Source organism: Phlebotomus papatasi, chromosome 1 (assembly GCF_024763615.1).
Source record: "Phlebotomus papatasi isolate M1 chromosome 1, Ppap_2.1, whole genome shotgun sequence".
Taxonomy (NCBI): domain Eukaryota; kingdom Metazoa; phylum Arthropoda; class Insecta; order Diptera; family Psychodidae; genus Phlebotomus; species Phlebotomus papatasi.
In genome coordinates, this window is record NC_077222.1 from 16,118,426 (window position 1) to 16,134,755 (window position 16,330).

Consider the following 16,330-nt stretch of genomic DNA (forward strand, 5'->3'; position numbering starts at 1 on the left):
CTATAAAACTGCGCTAATTAGAAATTTCTGGGGTGCTTGGGTAGCTTCTAAAAAAAATAAAATATCCGTTTTGTGACTTTTTGCCCCAGTCTCCCCTACTTTTTCTTGCTTCTTTTCTTTTTTGTAAAACAAACTCATTTTTTCTCAAATTTATTTCATTTCGATTTATTTTTCAATGTGAAAATTTTCAAAAACGGTTTTGCTCAAATGAATTTTATAAATTCTCATTAAAATATAACTGCTCTCTCTTTGAGTTCGAGCAGTAAAAATTCTTTAGATATTCTCTTATGGTGTCTACACAAGAAGCAATTTTCATCAAAAATTACCTTTTTTAAATAAATCTGACATTTTTGCCTACACGGATAAAGGAAATTCTCTATAAAAAAAAACATTTTTTAAAGAAATTTCTCCTAGTGTGTAGAGGCCGATTCAATTTTCAAAAAAAAAAAATCATTCCAAAATTATTTTGAAAATGTAATTTTTGAAAAAATGTTTAATAAATATAAAATAAAATGTTTGTAACTCTTATCGTTTTGGAAATGGTTCTTTCTGACAGAATTATTATTTGTTTTTAATTCAGAAAAAAAATTAAGTTTTATAATTTTAAGTCTGAAAAATTGCAAAGCATTTAATGCAAAATTTTCTGCAAAGAATTCTTTTTGAATATTCTGAATCGTTTTTTAAAAGAAAAAAATTCCATAAATAAAAATTTTTTTTTTGAATAAGCAACTATTTACGAATTGAACGAATATTGTTTTTACTCTGCAGCATGAATCGAGACTTTTTTTTACGTATTATCTCATTTTGAGACTTTCTGAAAGAAATATTTCTACGTTTTCTCTGATAAAAACATTTTTAAAATTGTTTTTATTTTTTGCATTTTATTACTTGATTTCATTTTTTTAGGTGATCATTTATGGTTTCTTTTTACTAATTCGTAAAATATTTCAAAGAAACTTTAGTAATTTTGAAAGACTTTAAAATATAGTTCTTTTTTTATTTTCACAATAAAAATATTTTTAAATTTCTTTTATAAAGTGCTGAATAGGGCCTTTTTTCGTTATTATAAATACTGTTCATTTCATTGCAATTCCAGTGAAAGAACTTTTCTTTTCCCCGTAAAAAAAAGTTTTGTACGAAGCTTATAACATTCAAATTTAAAGTAAAAATTCAAAATTGTATTTTAAAATGCAGCAGAAATCAAAAAAATATTCCTGAGTGTATCAGCATCATTTTAGCTCATTTATCGTTTCACGAATCACTGAGAGAAATCCGAAAAAGTTAAAATAACATTCCGAAAATGTTAGTTTTATCCTGCAGTATTGATCCAAAATCGGTGTAAATATTACCCTTTTTATGTGTATTATGGGTTAAAGTTACCCTTTTTCATGTTGATTTTACACTTATAAAGGTGTAAAATTAACATTAAAAAATGTTGATATATTTTTACACCTAAAAAGTGTTAAAATTACGAGGAAAAAAAGTTAATCGCACCCTCTTTTTTTCTCAGTGAATAACTAAAATCGCAAGCAATTTTCTTTTCAGAGAAGTATCTTCTACAAAAAAATCCGTGTAATGCCATTTTTATTTTTTAATGCTCTTTCTTTATCTTTAAAAAAATATTTTCATTTCTGCAATAAAATCAATTCGAAATGTTCCCAATCATGGTTTTTTTGTGCCCCTAAGTAGTATTTTTTTTCAACAAAGTCAATAATCTCTTGATCTGAAAAAAATTATTCGAGTAAACAATAAATCGCATCGACCCCTTTGCACTTTTTCAAAGTGTCACCACCATCTTTGCGAATCAAACAATAAATCTATAGCCTAAGTCTGGTATGCTGTAAATCCCAATGATGGAGTAAGTTCTCCGTGGTTCAGCAAGTTCATCCATTATTTCGTCATAGAGAGACGTGATATATTTTTTGAGACGTGGAAACCTTTTTTTTCCAATTCGCCCCCACAAAAAAAAATCATGCAAAATTAGCGCTGGAAAAGTATGAGAAAAGGTAAGAGAAATGAGAGACTCACCTTTCGATGATTTTGGGTATTTCATCATCCGTGGGACGAGTGGCAAAATCTCGTGGATCCAGTGTTCCCACAAAGAGTCCTAAGGCACTCATTGGCAGATCAACGGCATACACCCGGATTCTCTCTTTCTTGGCAAAGAGTTTGAGGGTACTGGCCATGAGTTGCAGGAGTTGATTCTCAATGCGTTTCTTCGCATGACTCGCCACCTTTTCCATCGTTATGAAAAACACTTCAATGTTAGTGAAGCATGATGATGCCGAATTACCCTTAGTCCCAACACTTCCCCCTCCACTCGTATTCATCTGAGACGCACTGAAACTCTCACTCAGACCCGATTCTGGCGGATTCCGTATCTTCTGCAGGTAATCCATGAGTTCTGGTCGACTCACTTGCTGATCCCGGAAAATTCTATTGTCCCACGAACTCACACGGAATGTCCCACCCTCCCCCAAAACAATCACATGAGCAGCTCCCAATTCCTTGGCCGCCTGCTCTGCCTCTTCCTGATTGCATGCCTCCACAACGCCACTCTTGATATCCATCGTCCAGAGGCATCGCAGGATCTGCGTGACATCCTGCAGCGGTGGACGACAGCCCGTCACAGATATTACAACATCTATTGGCCTATATTCATTGCTCGGATTGGAATTCAAGCAATTAACCAATTTGTCCATTGCAAAGGACAATCCTACACCGCAAATATTTTTGTCCGGAACGACAATTCCGCACGCTGATCCGGATTTTCTACACAGGAAAAATCAATGAAGTTCCACTTCAATATTTTCCTCTAAATTAAATTTGTTTTCTTATTCTCTAAAGATAATATTGATAAAACGTGATAATTTTTAAGTCCCGCCCAAAAGTAATTTCAGGCCACGCCCCCTTCTGTAAAAATGACAAAGTAAAGCTAAGATTTGTGACTTTACATTATCTAATAAGGTAAAGCTACAACACGGTCCAAGAAATTCCCTAACAGCAAATGAATCTTGAGAGAGTCAATTAGGACACGCCCACTTATGCCACTTCCTCAAAAACCCAATTTCAGATTGAACTGAATTTTCCACACAGAGAAAAAACAAAGAAGTTACACTTTTATATCCTTTCAGATCAAATTTGCTCTTATTCTTGAAGAAAAATTATTTTATAAAAAGACACGGTACTTTCTGAGTATACTCCGACCAAAAGTAATTGTAGGTCACGCCCTTTTATTTATTTTTAATACGATGATTTTAGAGATTGGCTTATTACGAGACAAACTTTTTTGGCCCCATCCACACAAAATTTTTTGGTATTTTAGTTTAGTTTTGTATCGCAAATTTCGGAAGTCAACGAGTTTCAAAATCTCAAAACGCTAAATACCGATCAGAAAAAAACCCGAGTGTCTCGAAATCCCGAATGAGATAAAATCCCGAAAAGCCAAAATTCCGAACGCCAAAATTCTGAATAGCCGAAATCTTGAAAGATCTAAATCACGAACGCCAAAATTCCGAATGGACAAAAATTCCGAAAGTCAAAATTCCGAATGGGCCAAATCCCGAATGCCAAAATCTCGAAAGAAAAATTTTCGAATAGCCAAAATCTGGAAAAGTCTAAATCACGAACTCCAAAATTCCGAATGGACAAAAATTCCAAAAGTCAAAATTCCGAATGGGCCAAATCCCGGAAAACCAAAATCCCGAATGCCAAAATTCCGAAAGCCAAAATTCCGAATGGGCTAAATTCCGGAAAAATCCCGAAAAGTCAAAATTCCGAATGGGTCGGAATCCCGAATGAGACAAGATCCCTATTGCCCAAATTCCGAGTAGCCAAAATTCAGAAAAGTCAAGATACCGAAAACTGAAAATCACGAATGGACCATAATCCAGAATCAGCCAAAAACATGAATAAGATAAAATCCCGAAAAGCCGAAATCTCAAATGCCAAAATTTCGCATTCTTAAAATCGTCATAGCCGTCATAGCTATATAAGTAGCTTCTAGAATTACATCCGCACATCTTGAAGGCAGAGGAAAATTTTCTGTGTGTTGTTAAACGATTCAACTGCGTATAATTTCGTCCCTTTAAGGATTTTGGCTCTTCGCGATTTTAATCGGCATTACATATTTCTTTAGATGGAAATTTTGTAAATTTAACCCATATTTGTAATGGCTTCGGCACACGTTTAGATCAGGAAAATTTCATGAAGTCGAAATTCGAAACCCTTTCTTTCTCGCATGTTTTGCATATGACTATCTCATTCTTTCGCATACCAAATTCGATTAAGCTAAATTGAATTTGGAGTGATGTTTAAGAGAAGAAGAAGAGTGCGAGAGAATGAGATAGAAATATGCAAAGCATGTGAGAAAGAAAAGGATTGGAATTTCGACTTTATGAAATTTTCCTGATCTAAAAGGTGTGCCGGAGCCATAAATATTTACTTTTTTACTAACCAATATTCAAAATTTCACTGAACAAATTTGATTTTTGTTGTTCATTTATTTTATCATTTCCAACGAGATTTTCTCACTCTTTATGGATAAAAGTAAAAAATACTAAAAAGTCTTCTTTATTTTTTGCCCATCTGAAGCACTAAAGAAATCTCAAAGTTTTAATTTAGATTCTGATCAAAATTATCCTATTGCACCTGGTTTAAATAAAATTCGTTTTATCAATATTTTTGTATTGAATTTTCGTGTAATTTTAAATTCAAATCTAATGACTCCGGCATATCTTTTGGATCAAGAAAATTTCATGAAATCAAAATTCACATTCCTTTCTTCCTCCTACATTTTGCATACGTATGTTTATCTCACTCTTTCGGACTCTAAATTCGATTGAGCCAAATTGAATTTGTTGTGATGTTCAAAAGAAGAAGAAGAGTAAGAAAGGTGCGCCGGAGCTATAAAATCTATATTTTAAATTGAAATATTAATGGCTCCGGCACACCTTTTAGATCAGGAAAATTTCATGAAGTCGAAATTCGAATCCTTGTCTTTCTCACACGCTTTATATATGTCTATCTCATTCTTTCGTACTCTTCTTCTTCTTTTAAACGTCACAACAAATCCAATTTAGCTCAAAAGAATTTGAAGTTCGAGGGAATAAGATAGACATATGCAAAACTCTTAAGAAAGAAAGAGATGTGAATTTTGATTTTAATGAAATTTTACTGATTTAAAAGGTGTGTCGGAGCCATAATGGCTCCGGCACATCTTTTATATCAGGATAATTTCATAAAGTCGAAATTCGAATCCCTGTCTCTCCCACACGCTTTGTATATGTCTATCTCATTCTTTCGTACTCTTCTTCTTCTTTTAAACATCACAACAAATTCAAATTAGCTTAATCGAATTTTGAGTGCAAAAGAATGAGATAGACATATGCAAAGCATGTGAGAAAGAAAGGAATGTGTGATTTCATAAAATTTTCCTGATCTAAAAGGTGTTCCGGAACCATAACATTCATTGATTGAAAAGTCCTGCAAAGTCAATTGATATCCTAGGTAAAAATTTGAAATTGTAGATTTAAGGTTTGAATTTCAAATATCAAAATTTCGTTTAGAATTACAAAGCCTTGAGTTAGCGTAAGTATGCCAAATTTCGGCATAGTTGCATGCAAGCGCCAAAGTCTCAAGTTTGAAATGTAATATTTTTAACAAAAATTGATTTTTTTTATTCCTTCTTCTTACGGCGTTATCACACTTGCACATTAAAATTTTAATGTGATTCACATTAATTGTCGCTTGTGAGCGTCCAAATATGTTATTTGTGTCTTTGAGTCAATTAATATTTGGGGTTTTTCTATTTATTGATAAAGAAGTGGACTTAGCCTGCAAAAATAATTTTAAATTTACCTAAAGCATAAATATTTTTCACATTAAAAAATTAATGTGAAAATCGCATTAATTTGTCACATTAATGCCATAAATGAATTTATATCAAATTTTGCGGGCCAAGTCTACCTTTTTATCTACAAATAGATCAAATTTTGAATATAAAATGATTCAAATACACAAATTACACATTTGGACTCTCACCAGCGACAATTAATGTGAATCATATTAAAATTTTAATGTGCAAGTGTGATAACACAGTTAAGGAGTGTTACTCGAAACCTCGTCGACAGTTTATCGTCTTTATTTTGTCTAAAATCATTCTTAATACATTTTAAAATGAATAAAAATATAGACAAAGCTTTGGTGCCCTATTTCGGCCACCTTCATTCTCATAGTTCCTTGCTTTTCGGGAATTCTTTCAATGTCTTTTTCACGTCATCTCGTTTATCGAAGCTACGTTTCTTGTTATTCTTTTGCATTTTATAATCTTTTGAGTATGTTAAAACTAAAAATTCATGGAAATTAGAGGAAAAAAAAGGTGGCCGAAATTGCAAGCTGGCCGGAATTTGGCACACTTACCCTATCAGACTTTTTCTGAAATATTCCAAAACTTTGCAAAAAATTGTGAAAGTTGTTAAAATTGTAAGTTTCAAGAAAAAAAATGGGAATTAAAAATAAATTTCAAAATTCGACTTACTGAAAATCCGCCAGAAGATCATCGTAACGCCCTCCAACAGCCAGAACATCTGGCCCTCTCTTTCGGGATTTCTTGAGATCAGCCACCATCTGCCACACAATCCCTCCTGAGCGAGCCCTGTCGAAGCCAATGGACAATCCCGGCTGGAGGATCATGGGACAAGTGACACCCATTCCCTGGACAAGTTGCACAACTGATTCGAGCTCCCGGATGGCACCTTTGGCCAGTGCTGCTGCTTCTCCACGTCCCTTGACCAGGGACCGCAGGGCACTGCCATTGATGCTGCCCCGAGGACCACCGAGAGGTGATTCCGTGACCAACAAATCAATCAATGTGTTGGTGTTGTGCTTTGTGCTCGCAAAAATGGAATTAATGCTCGAAGTGAGTTGGAATTTTGCAATTTTGGAATCCTGCAGAAAGCAAAAAAAAAGCCTCCTTTTTAGAAGAAATTGTTGCGCAATTTCTCAGCCGGGGTAAAAAAGAAGAGGAAATCCTCACCATAAAATCCTGAATGGCCGCAAAAAGGGTGTAATGCTTATCCTTGGGTACATTGCAGTGAATTAAAATGGCTCGAAGGAGACTCGTATGATTGAGCCGGAAAGAGAGATTCTTCTCCCTGAGAATCGTCAATTCCATTGATATTTCATAAGCCACGGATATTATTTCGGCATCTAGCAGAAAATTTCCCGTATTTTGCGATATAATGTCAAAAGCACACTCATAGAGTTGCTTCGGATGGAAATTGAACACCTTCTTCTCCCGATACACTCGACCTATTGAGTAACGTCTGATTGATGTTATCCCATTAACAGCCACATGACTCGCAAAAGGCCGCCGAAAATCATACGGAAGATACACAACACTCCCTGAATTTTTAAAATAAATTATTCAGGAGGATATTCTTCACCTGGGATTTCTTTTTTTTTTTTAAGAACTCACCGGAATGTGTCATCAATTTGACGGAATTTGTGTGAGGATGTCCTTTTCCAAGGGGTGTCAGGAGAGGTGTTATCACCTCAATACCTCCATGTCTTCTAAATACATTTACAATTTTTCCCTAAAAATCAAAAGACAGGAATTGTTCTTAAGAGCTAAAACAGAATTTAAATTTCAGCAATCGAAATTCACATCTCTTTCATTCTCAAAGGTTTTGCATATGTCTATCCTACTCTATCGCATTCTTCTTCTTCTTCTTCTTTTGAACATCACGCCAAATTCAATTTAGTTCAAACTGAATTTCGATTGAGAAAGAATGGGATAGATATCTAAGCCTTTGAGAGAAAAAGGAATGTGATTATTGCTTTCATCAAATTTCATTGAAAAAACTAAAGCCGAAATATCCAATTCGAATTTTCTTCATAATACAATTTTATCCAAATCCAAAATTTGAAATCGAAATTAAATAACCAATATTGAAATTTTAATCGATTTTAGCGCCTCTAGTGATGATCATATAAAGTTTCTATATTCAAAAAAGGTAAGTATTTCTCAAGACCTTTCATATTAGGTGAGATTCTTAACAATCTCACCTACTATAATCCTAACAAAATTTCATGTCGTCCGATCGACCTCAAACTTGGCCAAAATGTGTTTCGCCACTTCCTGATCACGAATATATATGTGGCTATTTTACGTTCCCGGCCGGCCGGCCGGCCGGCCGCTCTTTGGAGCTTAATAGCTCCTAAACTAAAAAAGATATCGACTTGCGGTTTTCGGCAAAGGTTATATATCGGGTGAAAATTGCAACATGGTGCATTGACCCCCCACCCCCCACCCCTTCTTCCGCCATTTTGAAGACCCCCCTTTTATTGTTTTCTCAATAGCTCCGCCCCTATGGCATCGAGCGGGCTCAAATTTTAGTATGTTATAGCTGGGCCTTAGAGCTTTCCATCAATACCAAACTTAAGGTCCCCCGACCCCTCTGACCCGAGCTATAAGGGTCCAAAAAAAATTTCTTAAAATGACCATAACTCCAGTTCTAATTGTCAGAATTTAAAAAATGAGGGCTTTTTGGAAAGCTCTCGTGAAATGCCACTTCCCCTTCTAACAACGCAAGTTCATAAAACCACCGCTAGGGGCGCTATTTTTAAAAAGAAGATTTTTCAATTTTCTAAGTTAAATAACTCATAAATTCCTTTATACATCGGGCTGAAATTTTAGTATGTTGTAGCCGCTGATCATACATATCAAACAAAAAAACACTTAAGCCGATCCATAACTTCTGACGCGAACTATAAGGGGTCAAAGTTCGAATATTGACCGGCCTCTATCTCCGGTTCTAATTAACATTTTGAGCTAAATTTTGGCTTTTTGGTTTCGTCTCAATGAGCACTTTCAGATGGAAGTTCAAAAAGTCACCACAGGTGGCGCTGCGATAGTGTCAAAATTCATCGAAATTCAAAGTCACTTTTCTCAAAAACGGCATTGTGCAAGTCAATCAAATTTTAGTATGTTGTAGTCCAGTCTAGGACGTTTCCAAAATGGTGCGTAAGTGCGCTGTGGTTATAATAGAACCGGAGATATGTGGGGTCAAAGTTCAAGAAATTCAAAAAATCATATCTCCGGTTCTATTTGACCGATTTTGATGAGTGAGGGCTCAAACGAAAGATCTCACAAAATTATACAACTTTTTAGAACATTTGAACTTCGTGTGACCAACACCAGAGGCTCCACAGTCGAAAAACCAATTTCAATATAACATAACCTCAATTATCTGTCCCTTTTAACCTCAAAATAAATTCTAGATATTTAAAGTGCCGAATTGAATTCGGAAATTTAATATTATGAGATTTCGTTTTCTGAGGTTAGGTCGTTCATAACCTCAAATTTTAAAGTAACCTCTTGACTAGATACCCAGCGAGCACCAATTGCTAACCGATCTCAATTCAGAACGACACTCGTGAGGCAGTGCCATTTCCATATACAGTCGAGTTCCTCAAATTTGAACTCCTCAAATTTGAACGACGGTTGAATTCAAAGTGCAACATTTGAGGTTATATGAAGAAGTTTTGCATGAAGTTTGAATAAGAACAATTTTTCTCTGGTGCTTCCTCAATATTATCGTTATTATATTTACTTCCGCAACAAATTCCATTTATTTCACATTGATAATATTCTCTAGTTATTTTTCTTAATTTAGGGAAAGTGTATTTCACATAAATTCCGTTACGGTTTTGAAAATATTGTTCAAATTTGAGGAGTGGGAACCCAGCGAGCACAGTTAGCAGAAAAATAGCATTTTCAGAATTTTTTTTTGCTGAATCGGTCTGCTGGCCAGTCAGCAGCCTTCGAACAAAAAGTGCTAAGCAAATACATGAAAATGGCACTGTTTTGCGTCCGCAGCGGATGATGGCAGAACTAAATACTGCCGGTAGTTGGCGCTGAAAACCATTTAGCAGATTTTCTCTTTCATTTTTTTCTTTTTCTCTCAAAATGAATTTGGAATTTCCCCTGAAATTATTTATTAACTTGGGGGATATTATAATAGAGAATGGTCAAATAGGAGTATTAAACATACTCCTGACCAAAAATTCTGCATTTTTTAGTGAATTGCGTCATTGTTTTCTTGAGAAAAAAAATTTATTCTAAGGAAATATTCAGTCGGGGGTTATAAAATTATTCATTACTTATGAAAAATATGTTTTTTTCTTTAGAAAAAATCATATTTTCCTCAATTTTTGCAATAAATATTGACATTTTTCCTGAAACAGCCATCGATGTATTACGCTCACATTCGATCACAACTATTGTAATTGATCGCGAAACTGGATTTTTCAACATATTTAACTTATTTATGGTAAATAAAGTTGCAGAAGCATTAAAAACTCGTTTTAAAAGATGTGGCTCCCCTACTTAGTAAGTTCAATGATGGTTTTAAAAATACTACAAGAAATTCTATTAGAAAACTTTTTATTAGACCAATGCTGTATTAGTTTAATAAAACATTTTTGGATTATAAATTTTCTGAAGCTCATTTTTGCGCAAAAAATTACTTTTATTATCGCGGTAAAATAGCAAATTAACAATTATTGTTTTTCTTTTTTAAATGAAAAATTTATTCAATTTGATGATTTATTTTTTTAAATTAAAATGACACGTGGTAACAAGAGAGATTTTAAATACGTTTAAAGTCAGGAAAATATGCCAATTAGTTGGAAATCATTTTGTGTCGACTGTACCATTAAATGAAAATTATACAGATCCTTAATTTCATATGTTCTTAGTCTTTTAGTATTTAAATGAGTTTCCGAAGCTTTTTTTCAATATTTCCCGATTTTAGAATTCATGAAATATTAAAATATCCTGAAAATTCCCAAAAATTTCTTTGATTATTAATTTTCTGAAATAAGCGGACAAGAATTCTTGGCAATTGGTCGGAAAAGGTTGAAGAATACATATTATTCAAGATATAAATATTATTTTTTTTTAATTTTTGCAAATTTTAATTTTTTTGCTTTATTTTTTAATGTCAAATGTGGTTATTGTAAGAATCATGAAATTGTGATAATGGAAAGGGTTTACATTTAGCTTCTAATCAATCCCGGCAACCTCAACAAAGACAAAAACCAAGTTCATTAAAGTCTCTCACTCGATTGGGGAAAATGAATTACTTTGACTAATCGCCGCTGCAATCGCTAGTGTCACTTCAAGCAGGGACCCATCAAGCCTAATGAAGATATTTTTCACTTTTCCTTGTAAAAATTTTGCAGCTATTACACCGCGACTTAAACAAATTTCCTCGTAGTTCTTGTATTATTTTGGCGAGCATTATGAAATATGTATTTTTAGATAGCTTTTAATGCACGATTTCGAAATATATCAGACTGATAAGTCAATTCTCTTTAGCAAAAAACTTGCCAACAGTCTTCAGTGCCTCTATTCAAAAATGCATGGAAAAATGAAATGTCGAGAGGCCCCTGCTTCAAGGTTAGCAGAGAACTCAGCTGAAAATATATATTTTTCCAGCTGATTTGAAAAGGCTTAGCATTTGGTACTCGCTGGGTTGGTTAGCACTTTTTCTTCGAGAATTGCTAACCGGTTAGCATATTTTTGCTGATAATTCAGCAAAAATATGCTAAAACCGGTTTTTTTTCAGTTCATCGCTTGAAAAAAATGTATTTATTGAAAGGAGGAAATAGACTCACCTTAACGTACTCCAGAGTCGTGGAGATAGGAACTAAGCCAAGGTGGTAGGTGAGCTCTAGCACTGTATCACTTTGCTGAGACAGACATCTCGAGACCAAATGCTTGTACGTGCGACTCTGTGGATTGGCCAGGACATTGCGTAGCATCTCCTGCAGTTCTGTGGCCTCAAGACGAGCCGGTGGCACGAGATCCGACGTCAGCAATTCCTCAGACGATGGCCTCTTGGACGGATCATGATTCAGGAGCCAATGAATCACCTGAACATGCTGCGAATACTTCTTGTCCTTGATCATAAAATCAGGAAATGTTATCGATGGAGATCTCAAGGATGCAATGGTTTTCACCCGTTCCATGGCCGTGTCAAAAGGTGGGATACTCATTTCGAATAGGATGATTCCCAGTGAGTAGAGATCAACCTGGACAGAAGGAAACCTGGAGTTCTGTTCCATGGAATTCAGGATAAGCCGGGATGAACTTACCTTGAGATTGTATGTGGACTTTGAGGCATTCCCCATGAGTTCCGGAGCCACATAGAGAGCCGTTCCGACGCGTCCAGTCAGAGTATCACCCATATCCGAATGCGTCAGTGTACTGGAGGCATTTTGCTCCTGACTCTGCAGTGCCAGGAAACTCGTGGTAGCCAATCCGAAATCCCCAATTTTCACCTGATCCCTCGAATCCAGAAAGATATTGACAGGTTTTAGATCCCTATGGATCATTCCCTGTTGATGAATGTGACTCAAACCCTCAGCAATTTCCCGAAAGAGCCTCCAGAGCCGATCAGAATCCCCGCACAATCCTCCATCAATTGCCGTCCGGAGAGTACTTTTCTCACAGAATTCCATCTGAATGTACATGAATTGATTCTCAAAATGAGGCGATTTCCGAGATTCTGTCCGATTCTTCGACACACTTTCATCCTCAAAGTCCGACACTTCTACACATTCCCCGGCCGAATTGACAAATTCAATGCCATCACTGAGATCTCCAGCTGTATTTGGAATATAATTTATCCAATCACTGGAGTCACTTGAGGAGGACTCCGAAGAGGACTCAATCTGTGCCTGTTTCTTACTCTCGGGAATGCTAATGGAGAAATCACCTCCAGCCAGTTTATCCTGCCCAAAATCATCACTCGGCAATCCCGTTTCTATCCAACTATTGTAATACCTAACCACATTTTCGTGATTCAATCTCGACAGAAGTTCCACTTCCCTCCGGATCTTCTTGTACAACTGCTTATTCCTGGCTGTCAGTGGAATCCTCTTGATGGCATACTGTCGATTGTCAAGAATATTTCTCACTTTCAGGACATCTCCATAGGCTCCTTTGCCCAGAAACTGCAGAAATTCAAATTCATTCTGAAGCCTCGATTGAACTGTGGAAATCGTCGAATGCAACTCATGTCGCTCCCTGGCCGGAATAACAGCTGCAGCTGTGGATTCCACCGCTGCAGCCTCACTAAAAAGCACCGGCTGCAGAAAAGGATGCGTCAGAAGTTCCACAGCACTCAGAGTCCTGTCTGACTTGCATCTCTCAATGTAATCTCTCATATTGGAAGTGTGCGTGGGCAGAAGAGCCTCCAGGAGCGCCCCCATTGCCGGTAAATCACTCTTCGTGACACTGGAGCATCCAATCAAATCCTGCAAATACGGCACCAGAGCAAAATCCGTCACCCGGATCGTCCCAGTATTATCCATGAAGACTGTCGTGTCCAGAAGATGATTGTGGAAGACGGAATTATTGTGCAGGAAAATCATAGCATCCAGAACACCCTTAGCCACCATACTAGCACCCTCGGCACACCAGCCAAGAGTTCCGGAAATTGTGCAGATGCTAGTGCCAAGGACAAAGTCCTGCACGAGATACACCAGAACTCCCTCCTTCTTCTTCATGCACAAAACACATTCGTAGCTGATGAGATTTTTATGGCGCAACTGAGAGAGATTTGCCACTTGCCTCTCGATGTCTTTCCCCGCAAAAGACAAGGAAAAAATTTGAAATTATAACCCTTTAAATGGCTGTAGAAAAATTTTCATTTTTGGGTCACTGGTGACCCAATCGTCCTTAAAGGATTAAGACAACTCTAAGCCACGCCCCCGAAAACGGCGTTGGGTCATTTTTGAAATTGAAGACTCACTGCAACGCTTTCCGTGACTAAACATTTAAATAGAAGGAAGCGCTAGAAAAGCCCCGCCCATGAATAAATAGACCACGTCTTATACAAAGAATCAAAAAAAAAATACAAAAATTGGAATATATGTAACTGCAGTTTACCAGGAAGGAAAAATTCACTGACACCAAAGGAAAAAAACTACAATAAATTAAGACAACTCTAGGCCACGCCCACGAAAAAATAGAAGGGAGCTCTCGACAATCCCCGCCCCTGAATAAATAGACCACGCCTTATACACAAAACATTTAAGAAAAATACAAAAATTGGGATATAACCTAAAGTTTACCAGGAAGGAAAAATTCCCTAAGACCAACGATCCTTCGAAAAGACATAAAAATAATTAAATTTGCTATGAAGCTTTTTCCCAAGAGGGGCGTGGCCTATTTTTCCAGAAACATGTTTTTAGTTAAATTGTAATTGCTGTTCATTCTGAAGTATTCTGGTGTTCCTCTGACAGTGATTAAAAAGTATGAATTTGTTACAATTTTAGAAGAAGGCGTGGCCTAAAATTTCTCATGGTTGGAGGTCAAATTTAGGGCAATAAATTAAAAGAAAAAATATCAAACAAGTAAAAGAAGGGCTTTCTTGCCAATTTATCTATTCATTGTGATATTTAAAATATTTAGGTGTCGGGTAAAATTGAGTAGAGGAGACCGGGGTAGGTTAAAATATTTTAATGAATAGGAGGGAAGGTAGTTCCTTCTTCGACTAAATAGTGATTTCCTCAATATTCCTTCCAAGGCAAACTAAAAATCCCACTGTGTTATTCTATCCCTGGCTAATTCTGGCCCGGTCTCCCCTAATTTGAAACCATTTACAATTCACAAAAAAGAGCACGAAATAAAAGAAAAAGATGAGTAAGAAGAAAAGGAACAGCTTTCCTTCGCGGTTTCTTTATCTTGCATAGCTAAAACAGTGGGAAAATCTCATAATTTTAAATTAAAAATGGTTTCAAATTACCCCATTTTACCCTACCATAACCCCAAAGTTGGTCTATTTGCGAAAACATAGAGGTGCCATGAAAGTTGCTAGTTTAATAACTATGATCAGAGTCATATTCTTATTTACAGTAGACACTCTCTCAATTGGGCATTTGGGGCAAAATGTCATCCGGTTTATCGATTGATTTGGGCGTTAAAGCCTTTGTAAATTCCACAAAAAGCGCTCAATTATAAAGAATCACGATAAAATAGGAAGAACTACAGCGAATTTGAGCAAATTAGCTTCATAATTAAACGTGAAAATTGTCAACAAAATTTTTCGCCCGATTGAAAAAGAGCCGATTGAGCGAGAGTCTACTGTATTGTCTTTGAGTCTTTGAGGTTAGAGTAGTTTTCCTATATTGGGTTATGTTAAGTCTAACCTCAAAAAATAATCATAATCATTTGTCGGATTTGTCTAAAAAAGCTTTTCGACCTAAATGTAATTTTAGTTTACTGCTGCCATTAAGAACAAAAGTATGTCACCTTTTAAAATTTAGTACATATAATTAGAAGAATGAAAAAAACTTTTCTTAACCTAATTTTATAAGTTACGAATCTGAAGAATTTCTTCGAGATTTCGATTGAAATCACGCAAGATTTCTAAATGATAAATTTTAAATGCAGGAAAATCATTAAAATCACAGATTACAGATCAACAATTAAACTAAAAATTAAACAAAATTGTCAAGTTGAGGTTAGAGCAAACTTAACCTCAAATTCCAAAATGAAATTTGTGAAAAAAATGCAAATAGTCAAGATATTAAGAGGATATGATATTCCAAGTTAGTTGTTAGTAAATACGTTCAGGTTTGATGATTTTTTTTTAAAATACTTTTTAGCATAATGGGCAATTGTTATTAATAACTTTGAGTTATTAATAACTGAATAATTATTAATAAATTAATAAATTTGTAGAAGATGGATTTCTATGTTCAATTTACAAAAATTGGGAAGAAAAAGTGTCTGTTATTAAACCCCCGATTTAAACTTAAATACAGCAGTGAAAATTCCTTAATTAGAGAAAGAGAGGTTATGTTCCATAATTACGTAGACAAAAATTGACTTAACCTAGACGATATATTCTTTTAATTCTCTTATTCTTCAGATTTTTTATTTTAAAATACATTGCACTTATCGTCAATGTGAACAATTGATAGCAAAATACAATAGACAGGATTCTCATAATTTGGTAAAGAGGTTGTATTACAGAATTTGTGGTTATTTGTGACATAACCTCAAAAACAAGGCATGTGTAAACGATTGTAAAAAAAAAGAAACTTATCTTAAAACGTTGTTGGTAATGCGAAAATGACTCTAAAACGTTTTAAGAACGGTTAATCGTTTTTAAATAAGTGGAAACAATTTTAGGAAACACACTTGCAATGAGTCTAGCAAAGCGAGAATTTTTCTAAAAATACTGAAACCTTCAGAAGAATTTCGGTTCGACAGAATGTAGCAGGAAATAGACGGAGACACTGAACCTTTCTT

General features: G+C 35.4%; 1 protein-coding gene across 1 annotated transcript in view; it reads right to left on the reverse strand.

The window, feature by feature from the left end:
• Positions 1 to 1,571: 1,571 nt before the first annotated feature.
• The window catches only part of LOC129799337 (eIF-2-alpha kinase GCN2-like), a 19,978-nt gene continuing 5,219 nt past the window's right edge, over positions 1,572 to 16,330 (reverse strand). Inside the window, exons 3-9 of the mRNA XM_055843144.1 lie at positions 12,163 to 13,652; positions 11,683 to 12,099; positions 7,478 to 7,595; positions 7,037 to 7,404; positions 6,539 to 6,948; positions 2,029 to 2,772; positions 1,572 to 1,937 (exon numbers count right to left, since the gene is read on the reverse strand). Of these exons, the coding sequence (XP_055699119.1) occupies positions 1,805 to 1,937; positions 2,029 to 2,772; positions 6,539 to 6,948; positions 7,037 to 7,404; positions 7,478 to 7,595; positions 11,683 to 12,099; positions 12,163 to 13,652 (3,680 nt within the window). The 3' untranslated portion in view covers positions 1,572 to 1,804. The remainder of the gene's footprint in view (positions 1,938 to 2,028; positions 2,773 to 6,538; positions 6,949 to 7,036; positions 7,405 to 7,477; positions 7,596 to 11,682; positions 12,100 to 12,162; positions 13,653 to 16,330) is intronic.